The following is a 10468-nucleotide window of genomic DNA, read 5'->3' as shown; positions in this document are numbered from 1 at the left end:
AAGTTCATGTACTCAGACCAGTAATATTTGGGGTCACAAGTTTTTGCCATGGATATTTTGTGGGTCAGAAGACAAAAAGTTTGGGAACCACTGCTTTATATAACAGTTTAATTTATAGTGTTTTATAGTATGTTATAGCTTTTGAACTGAAGTTTTGTTTGATTTTTGTGATCTTCCTATGTTTTTAATGTTTCTCTGTTCACTTTGTAAAAAAGAAATTCAGTCTTCACTTTAAAGTCCGTTTAAATATCCTTCCGTGACGCCTTTCTTTGTCACTGAAGGCAGCACACGTCCTGTCAGACTAAACTCAGGGTACTAACAACCCTTTTACAGTGATCGCAGTGAATTGTGGGTGTTTACGTAAAAACAACATGGCCGCCGCCAGTGTCCGAGCGCTCTGTAAGGTCGGCCGGTCTTTTCTGCAGACTCCAGCCGTCACACGGTCCGGTACCGTCTCCTATCTGCTGGGCAATGTCAGCGGACACGGGTCTAGGAGGGCTTACGCCACCGGCGGCCCGGGGTTCCGGTCCAAACTGCTCTCTGCTCTGCGGGCAGGAGACGGCAGGGCGCTGGGCAGCGCCTTTCTGCTCGGCGGAGGTCTGGTATTATACCAAACCATGAATCTGTCCGCGCAGGAGCAACACCTGGCTGAGGAGGATAGAAACGTGAGCCAGGACCCGGTGGACCAGGTCTCAGGACCAGGTTTAAAGCTGACCATGTACCAGTACAAAACCTGCCCGTTCTGCAGCAAGGTGCGGGCCTTCTTGGATTACTACGGTCTGCCGTACGAGATCGTGGAGGTGAACCCGGTGATGAGGCAGGAAATCAAGTGGTCGTCTTACAGAAAGGTTCCCATCCTGATGGTCGGAGGAGAACTGGTGAAGAATTCCACCCACATTTGATGACATCATTGAAGCTGTTTTGTTCAGATGTAGATCACGTTTACAGTGAATTTCTTTTTCATGCTCGTTTGCAGCAACTCAACGACTCGTCCGTCATCATCAGCGCCATCAGGACTTTTATGATCAACAAGTAAGTCGAAGTTTACAGAAAAAAGCTGTTTTATAAATATTTAAGATGTAATGCATTTATTAATATTTATATATGAATGTTTCTATGCTATTTTTAGCTACTGTGTTGCTAATTTAAATCATGGCTACCTGTTTCTACTTATAGCTTTTGCAAACTTTAGATAAGTTTTCTGTGTTTGGCTTTTAGTTGAACCTTTGCTAATTTTAGCTTTTAGCTTGTGCTTTCCTACTGCTGACTTGTAGCTAGACGTTTTATACTTTTAGCTACTGTTTTAATATTTGCATCATTTTGCTACTGTTGGCTTTTTACTACAGTTTTACCACGTTCAGCTTGTATTTTACCTCTGTTAGCTTTAGTTTTGAAAACTTTAGCAATCATTTTGCTACATTTAGCTGGACATCTAGTGTTTTGTTACTTTTTGCTAGCATTTTGCTAATGTTACCTTATTGTTAAACCGTTTTTAATTTTGTGTTTTGCTACTTTTAGATGGTGTTTTGATTTCTGTTTACTTTTAGCAAGGATTTCACTACTTTTAGCTAGACTTTTGCTAATTTTAGCTTTTAGCATGTGCTTTCCTACTGTTCACTTGTAACTAGATTTTTGATAGTTTTAGCTACTGTTTTACCATTTGCAAGCATTTTGCTACTGTTGGCTTTTTACTAGTGTTTTTCTACTTTACTGTTTTATCACGGTTAGCTTGTATTTTACCTCTGTTAGCTTTAAGCTAGAGTTGATACTTTTAGCTTTAAGCTAGTGTTTTGTTACTCTTTGCTAACATTTTGCTACTGTTACCTTATTTCCAAACCTTTTTTAATTTGAAGTTTGAACCTTTTTTTTTAGCTAGACATTTACTCATTTTAACTACTGTTTTGACACATTTAGCTTGCATTTCCTCCGTTGGCTTTAAGCTAGAATTTTGCAACTTTTAGCAATCATTTCATTAATGTTACCTTATTGCTAAACCTTTAATTTTAGCTTTTTAACTATTGTTTTGGTACTTATAGATTGTATTTTTATTTGTTTGCTTTTAGCTAGACTTTCGCTAATTTCAGTTAGTAGTTTATTAGCTTTAGCTTGCATTTAAGTTAGTGTTGTGCTACTTTTCTTATTTTGGTTTTGTTGACTTGTAGCTAGTGTTTTGTTACTTTTTGCTAGCATTTTGCTACTGTTACCTTATTTCCAAACCTTTTTTAATTTGAAGTTTTAACTATTGTGTTTGTTTTTTTTTTTAGCTAGACATTTGCTCATTTTACCTACTGTTTTGACACATTTAGCTTGTATTTCCCCCGTTGGCTAGAATTTTGCAACTTTTAGCAATCATTTGATTTTTAGCTAGACTTTTGATACTTTTAGCTTTAAGCTAGCTTTTTGTTCTTTTTTGCTAGCATTTTGCTAATGTTACCTTATTGCTAAACCTTTTTTAATTTTAGTTTTTTAAGTAGTGTTTTGCTACTTGTAGATGTGTTTTTATTTCTGTTTGCTTTTGCTTTTAGCTAGACTTTTGCTAATTCCAGTTAGTTTGTTAGCTTTAGCTTGCGTTTCAGTTATTGTTGTGCTACTTTTCTCATTTGGGTTTTGATGACTTGTACCTAGTGTTTTGCTACTTTTAGCTAGCATTTTTCTACTTTTAGCTAGCGTTTTCCTCATAAGGTGAATACAAAAACCAAACTTTCTGTGATCCAGGGAGAAAAGCATGACTGACATCATCCGCTGCTACCCGGAGCTGAAATACGTGAACGAAAAGGGTAAAGAAGTGACGGAGTACAGCAACAAGTACTGGCTGATGCTGAGCGAGGATGAAACTGGCGTGATTTACCCCGAGAAGGGAACGCAGAAGTAAGTACCAAAATAAAATTAAAAAAAGGTCAATGTATCGTGTTTTACATTTTTGAAACTGTCTTGAAGAGAAAATTTGTCCTGTTTTCAGAGAGGAGATGAAGTGGCGTCAGTGGGCCGACGATTGGCTTGTGCACCTAATATCTCCAAATGTGTACCGGACCACCGGCGAGGCCCTGGCCTCCTTCGACTACATCGTGCGTGAGGGCAAGTTTGGTAGCGTCGAGGGCTTCTTCGCCAAATACGTAGGAGCTGCAGCCATGTATGTAATATCAAAGAGACTGAAGAGCCGGTGAGTCGAATGTCTTCTGTTGTGTGAGTTTTTATAAAACATCCATCTGGTTTTACTCCGTCCAGTTTTCAGCAGGTATCTCATTCTGCAATAGTTGTGCTTTTTCAACAGTTTATCTGTCAAAACATTCAGCTCCTTCAAGCTATAACTTTTAGTGTTCAACAATTTTTTTTTAGATATTTAGCTTTTTCTGCCTTTTTTTCTCATTGAAAATGAATGGAACTGTCTTCAGCATCTTTAAAACCCTTTAAAATGTTTATGAATCTTTACACCTTTTGTTCGGGTTCTGCGTTTTTAAACTATTTTGTGAAAAATTTCAGCTTTTTTTTTTGCTAATTTTATCTGTTTAAATTTTTTCTGCTATTTTGAAACTTCCTGTTCATGTCCATTTTGATGTGCTGCTTTCAGCTTCAGTCGGCCGTTTTTATTTTCTGCACTCAGCTGCTCTTCGTCTGTTTTTATTTTTGCTCATTTGAGTCATTCAGCTAAATACATGTTGTGGCTGTTTTCCTCAGCTTTGTTTTGGCTTAATTCAGCAAACGTGCCTTCAGTTTCAGGTTTTTTAGTTACTTTGCAGCTATGTTTGTCAGCTAAATTCACCTTTTTTTGTGATAATTTCAGCTTTTTACTATTTAATTCAGCAAAAACAAGCTCCTTTTAGTTTCAGCTTTGTTTGGTTTCTTTTCAGCTATTTTTAGCTTTTATTTGGCTAAATTCACCTTTTTGTAATTTCCTTTTCTTAAGGCTTAATTCAGAAAACTTGTGCTCCTTCAGCTCCAGCTAGTTTAAGCTACTTTGTTTTAGCTTTTTTCAGCTAAATTCTCCTTTTTGTGATAATTTCAGCTTCTTACTGCTTAATTCAGCAAACATCCTTCAGTTTGAGCTTTTCTGCTGGTTTTAGCTTTTGTCTAATTTCAGCTTCATTCTTGTTCATAAATATTTTGTTTGTAAATTCTTATTTTCTTTCAACGTCTTTTTGGTAGTTACAACTTTTCTGCTTTTAATGCTACATTTTTGCAAATATTTTCTATTTTCTGGTGACTTTAGCCACAATTCTGCCCTGTTCAGCCTTTATCACATTTTTGCTATTTTCATGCTGATTTTTCACTTTTTTCATTTTAACAAATTCACGCAGCATTTTCGCAGAAAATGTAAATTTTGTTTTGTTAGCGTTTGAACACGAGGGGTTAATTAGTCTCTCCTTTGACTCAGACACAACCTGCAGGACGACGTCAGGCAGGATCTCTACAAGGCCGTCAACGATTGGGTGGCAGCCATCGGCAAGAACAGGAAGTTCATGGGCGGCAATCAGCCCAACCTGGCGGACCTGGTGAGGCTTCAGCTCGTATTAAAAGGTTTCATTTCTTTAAAAAAAACCGAGCTCACGTCCTGGTTTGTCCACAGGCGGTGTTTGGAGTCCTCAGGGTGATGGAAGGCCTGCAGGCGTTCGACGACATGATGAGGAACACCAAAGTTAAACACTGGTACACGCGCATGCAGACGGCCACGCTCAACCACGAGGGGCGACCGCAGAGCAAACTCTGAGCTCCAGACGGACCGTGACCCGCACGGGGAAACCAGATCCGCTTCGTTTGTAAGGATAAAAACAGCTCACGGCCAGTCGGGTCGACTTCCTGCGAGACGAACGAGTTAAACCATCGGAGAAGTGACAGAACTGAGCTGTGGGAAAACTTTTAGGTTGCTTCAGCGACATCTACTGGTGAACAAGAAGAACTGCATCCAGAAATCACAAGTTTTCTGCTAATTTAAGTCTAATTAAATAGTATTGCTTTTACTTCTTCAATAAGAATTAAAGAAGTAATTTAAACTTTTTTTTCTGTGTCCAAAATGTTGTTTAAATTAGACACTTTCAGCATCTTGTAAGAGAGGAAACTTGATGTATTTTAGTAATTTTGGCTAATTTAAACTTGTTTATAGAAAAATATGTAATGTACATATTTTATTTTCATTTGTCTTAAAAACATGGTTATTCTTTCCCTCCTCAATACAAATGTTGGTTAAAACAGCTTAAAAATAGTTAATTTTTGGCCACTATAACAGCTATATGATGTAAGGACAGTAAAACTGAAAACCAAAAGCTAAAATTGTCTTCGAGGTTCATTTTAAGGGCGTTAAATCAGCAGAAGATAAACGTCTCATGTAGATTTCTCTAGTTTTCGTGCTGAAACCTTAAGATTTGTATTTATTGTTTGTTTCTTGTAACTGATTCAGGATCAGTTGAGCGATAAGGCTGGGATTCTCTGAGGACTGTCAGAATGCACTTCTTCAATGTGTAATCTGTTTACTGCACATTAATGGAATTAACTGTATCGAAACAACTTATGTAAAGTAAAATAACATTTAAAAAACAAATCTTGTTTTTATTCTACTTGACATAATTCTGTCAGAGTTTGGTTAAACTGTTGCTGCAGGAAACAAGTCCAACAGTTTGTAATCAGAAAAAGAAAAACTTCAGTTTAATTTAACACTTTGTATTTTTAATTTTCAGTTTCATTAACAGTGATTCAACAAAAGCACAAATTAATTTATGAAAAAATAGCAAAAAGTTCAAATTTATCAACTTCTATGATTTAAAAAAAAAAGCTAAATTCAGGTTTTCTGTGGTAACAAAATATGAGGAAATATTTTTGCTTAAAACGCACAAATCTGGAAGATTAACACGCTTCAGACAGCGACACCTCACCTCATTCTCACGTCACAAAAAGCTTCTGGACGGTGACTGGACAGACGTTTTGTGCTCGAGTTCATTATTAGAATGTGGACAACAGATCCTGGATAGTTTCTTAGTGTTGAAGTGAGATAAAGAAACTAAAAGGTGAATATCTGGACTTTAATACATCTGGCATGTGCCCCCCCCCCCCCCTTCCTTTAGTTTAAGGATATGAATTAAAAAGTATAAACACCGGGTAGAGTCCTCCGATGTGAAGAAACTCTCCTAAGATCCAGAGAAGCTACAGAAGCCGCCCTCCTTCCCTCACTGAGGTTCCGTCACTCCGGCAGCTGTTTCATTCAGTTCTTTCAGGAACTCGTCCTCCGTCACAACCTCCAGAACGTGGAGCTCAGCTGGCCTTTGGGCGGACTGATCTGTCGGTTCTGCAGGGACGTCTGCGTGGGAGGAGGAGGAGGAGAGTGGCTTTTATTCACTTGTTTTCATAATAAACCTTTCATCCATATCCCACACCTGCACGTTCATCTGACTAACTGTGTTCAGTATGACGATAACAGATCAATTCTTTTTTTCTTTGCTGTCATCTAAGCTTTAGAAAAGCACCAGTACAAAATATTTCATGTGTTTATATGAAGCTAAATTGTTTAAAATAAAACAAATTTTAAACTGAAAGAAAAATTTTGGAACAAAAAATAAATGATTTGAAACTGAAAGACAATTTTGAAAATGAACAAAAGAAAAAAGATTTGAAACTAATAAAACAAAAGTTCAAAACTACTTGTATAATCAAGTACGGCATGCTGTTGTTTCATAAAATGAATAAGGTATAGATTGCCGTATCATTAGGCATGGCAGGTTATATCATAATTCATGATGCAAGGCAAGCTGTTGTGTCATTTAAATTAAACACGGCAGGACATTGTATCATATAATTAACAATTTATGGTATGCTGCGTCAATTTGAAAATTGTCAGGCCGTTGTGTCATCATACAAATAAAAAAATATGACAGGTTGTATCTCTTAAATAACTATCTATCATAACCTAGTACGGCAGGCCATTGTGTCATGTAATTTAAAAATATGGTAGTTTGTATCATAATGAGGTAAGGCAGGCTGGTGCGTCATAATTTAAAGTACGGCAAGTTGTTGTGTCATATTTAAAAATGCTTGACAGGTTGTTGTATCACATAATCTGAGTATATGGCAAGCCATTGTATCATATAATACAAATATGGCTGGCTGTGTAACTTTTTTTTCAGTTTCAAAAAAATTTTTGAACCAACTTTATGTCTCCAGTTTAGCCTCATATGTTTACTAAACAATAATTATAAAAGTTACTGTGTGCCACCAAGGAATAAACACCGTATATCCGTCTATCTAAAGAACCAGACGAACCAGACGTTGGCTCTGAGCTTACAACTGATTAGGTTTGAGTCAAAGCAATAAAGATGGCCACCACAGCTAATCAGCTTTAGCAAACAATAAACTGGGTAAAACTCAGTCAGGTTTAAAGATACTGAGCTAAAATCTGGTGTGGTACTGAGAGTCATTTGAAAACTTTTGCACGCTAGGCAGCAGGCAGATGCATTCCTTCAAGGGATGCTGGTTTAATTTCTAAGATCGACTTGACTAAAACTACAACTTTTTCCTGATTCTTTGTTTGATGTAAAAGTCTAACAGAGTCTGGGTGTTTTGTTTAAAGGGATCCACGATTCAGGGTTTGACAAATCCTATTACCCGACTGCCCGGGGCAGGTAAAAAAATAAAATCTTGTTGAACCCTGCCACGATTAGTTGTAACATTAGACTTTATTTAATAAACATATATTTTAACTGTAAAATAAAGACTGTAAAAATACCATAGGCTATTTAGTTTTTATAATTTTTAAACTAAAAGTTTAAAAATATATTACACGGACGGAGCCATTTTATTTACACACAAAGCATTCTGGGTAAATGATGACGTGGATAGGTCCTCGGTGCGAGGCTGCTAGCGAGCTATATCCACCCTGAAGGTTAATCTTGGACAATATCTGATGATCGACTCTTTTAAATGAAACCAGAGAGCGTTGACAGAGAGGAGAAGGTAGAAATGACTCAGCCTGGAACTGAAAATATGGATGGAGGACAACAGAGCTGCTTCATGGAAGAACAACCTCAGCTTAACCTGTTAGCTTTAGCGTTAGCCCCAATGCTATCACCATATACAGTATATGTGTTAGCTCAGCGCTACACATTCTCCTCTCTTCACTGAGGTCCTCCATCCACATGACAGAGAGGGGAACACAAAAATGACTCAGCTGCAACTGAAAATATGGATGGAGGACCTCAGTTTAACTTTTGCTAGCGCCAAGCTAATACACATAAGGCAATATAGCGCTGGTGCTAGCGCGAAGGCTAACAGGCTAATCTGAGGTTCTTCTTCCATGAAGCAGCTCTGTTGTCCTCCATCCATATTTTCAGTTCCAGGCTGAGTCATTTCTACCTTCTCCTCTCTGTCAACGCTCTCTGGTTTCATTTAAAAGAGTCGATCATCAGATATTGTCCAAGATTAACCTTCAGGGTGGATATAGCTCGCTAGCAGCCTCGCACCGAGGACCTATCCACGTCATTTACCCAGAATGCTTTGTGTGTCTCCGTCCGTGTTAAAATATGTTTTAAAAAGTTTACAAAACTAAACATCCTACAGTATTTTTACAGTCTTTATTTTACAGTTAAAATAAATGTTTATCAAATAAAGTCTAATGTAACAACTAATCAGGAATCCCTTTAATATTCACAGACAAAACATCCAACTTAAGGATGGTTCAGAGACAAACTCACCTCCAGGAACTGCTTCAGTCTGATGACGGAGCCCATCTGTCCACTGCTGGTCACGGCTTCAATCCTGAACAAACCAGAGTTTCACGAATCAAACCGTTTCTCCAAACCTTTCTGCTGCCGAGGATTCAACCTGAGTCTGTACCTGGGGAAGTACTCGTCTCTCAGCAGCAGGATGAGCTTCCAGAACTGACCCTGGTACTGTTTCATCAACGCGTTGCCACAAACCTGAAAGAGACGAGCCACAGCTCTTTTCTCAGATATCTTTGGACCACATCGGTGCGAAGAAGACATCCGGGTCAGGACTCACCTCCAGAAAGTCAAACAGCAGCGTGGCAGTGATGTCTGCCAGAGGCTCCATGTTCAGCATCTGAGCCAACCAGCGCCAGCCGTGGTTCAAGCCGTGAGGAGCGGACTGAGAAACAAAAACAGCGTCAGTGGGCGGTCATTTGAGCGGGACGTCAACGGGACGTGGAACACTTTTTACCCCTTGCTTGGAGCCGTAGGGCCACTTCTGCTGGATCAGAGCGGCGTAGAGTCGGATCATCCCGGACATCCTCTTCAGAAAACTGTCCTGACCTTCGACCCCGGCGTCGTCCACGCGGTAACCCAGGATTCTGTGGGAGGAAACCAGGTGACGGCGGCTGGAAAACAAACTGCAGAGGTGTGTTTTTCTGAGACACTCACTTCTGGTACTCCTCCACGGGCGTGCCGTCCTTCATCGGAGGGTAGTGCGGGACCGAGTAGGGACACTTCTTGTGCAGGTGGGCCAGGATGAGGTCCCCCACCTGTGGGTGCAGCTCCCAGATCCCAGAGGCCACGGCACCGATGGGGAAGGCTGCCTCGTGATGAGACGCCACCTCCTCCTCACCTTGTTTCTACCAGGAGAACATGAACTCCAAATCCACTCGTTGCTTCAGAGACACGATCGTTTCAGGTTTATATTCCAACGACTCACCACAAACTTCTCCGCCAGCTTGTAGCCGACAAACTCCAGAGCCTGCGGGTGCTGCGAGGTGGACACGGACCTCCCGCCGGACACCACGGCTCGTCCGGACAGCAGCTTGTCCAGACGCTCGAAGATTTCTCTGAGCTGCGAGCCGGAGTTGGTGGAGATTTGGCTGATGGGGATGGTGGCTGCTTTCTGCAGCTCCAGCTTCAGTTTCTTTGTCTGAGCCAGAGGTGTAAAGTAACCAAGTACAAATACTTTGTTACTGTTCTTAAGTAGAATTTTTGGGTGTCTGTACTTTGAGTAATTTATTTTCAGCCTACTTTTTACTTTGTACTCCTTACATTTAAGAAAAGGCAACAAGTAGAAAGTCGTTACTTTTATTTCATTTTTGCTTGTTTTCATTCCAGCTTGTTATTGTAAAAAATAAATGCTATCCATATAAACTGTGCCTTCTAGACAGAGTGAATTTAACTGTGGTTGAATGAGAAATATAAATATATATACTGTATATTTATATGGGGTGCAACAATACATGTACCCATATCAAACCATTCAATACAGTGCTTTAGGTTCAATACACCCTTGTATCGAACAAAACAGATTTTTTAAAATTATTTTATCAACTTGTCTTCTGAAGATGCTCTGTGTTGAAGGATCAGTGGATCTGTGTTCGACTACTCCACCTAGGCTGCATTGTCGAGCACAGATCCACTGATCCTTCAACACAGAGCATCTTCAGAAGACAAGTTGATAAAATAATTTTAAAAAATGTGTACTGAACCTAAAGCACTGTACAGAACAGTTTCGATACGGGTACATGTATTGTTGCACCCCTAATATATATATA

At 39.3% G+C, this 10468-nt stretch overlaps 2 protein-coding genes across 2 annotated transcripts in view; one reads left to right on the top strand and one right to left on the bottom strand.

The window, feature by feature from the left end:
- Positions 1 to 356: 356 nt before the first annotated feature.
- On the top strand, positions 357 to 5533 carry ptgesl (prostaglandin E synthase 2-like). The gene is made up of 6 exons (XM_014014615.1): positions 357 to 878; positions 977 to 1032; positions 2716 to 2868; positions 2960 to 3160; positions 4373 to 4490; positions 4565 to 5533. The coding sequence occupies exons 1-6, from the start codon at positions 372 to 374 to the stop codon at positions 4703 to 4705; spliced, it is 1176 nt and encodes a 391-aa protein (XP_013870069.1). The 5' UTR covers positions 357 to 371; the 3' UTR covers positions 4706 to 5533.
- A 162-nt stretch (positions 5534 to 5695) lies between these two features.
- Positions 5696 to 10468, bottom strand: part of gle1 (GLE1 RNA export mediator) — a gene marked incomplete at its 5' end in the record, with an annotated part of 12020 nt that continues 7247 nt past the window's right edge. Inside the window, 7 exon segments of the mRNA XM_014014614.1 lie at positions 5696 to 6286; positions 8673 to 8736; positions 8815 to 8897; positions 8980 to 9084; positions 9157 to 9286; positions 9357 to 9547; positions 9628 to 9840. Of these exon segments, the coding sequence (XP_013870068.1) occupies positions 6218 to 6286; positions 8673 to 8736; positions 8815 to 8897; positions 8980 to 9084; positions 9157 to 9286; positions 9357 to 9547; positions 9628 to 9840 (855 nt within the window).

Source organism: Austrofundulus limnaeus, unplaced genomic scaffold (genome assembly GCF_001266775.1).
Source record: "Austrofundulus limnaeus strain Quisiro unplaced genomic scaffold, Austrofundulus_limnaeus-1.0 Scaffold117, whole genome shotgun sequence".
Lineage (NCBI taxonomy): Eukaryota > Metazoa > Chordata > Actinopteri > Cyprinodontiformes > Rivulidae > Austrofundulus > Austrofundulus limnaeus.
This window is presented reverse-complemented; position numbering and strand designations above follow the sequence as displayed.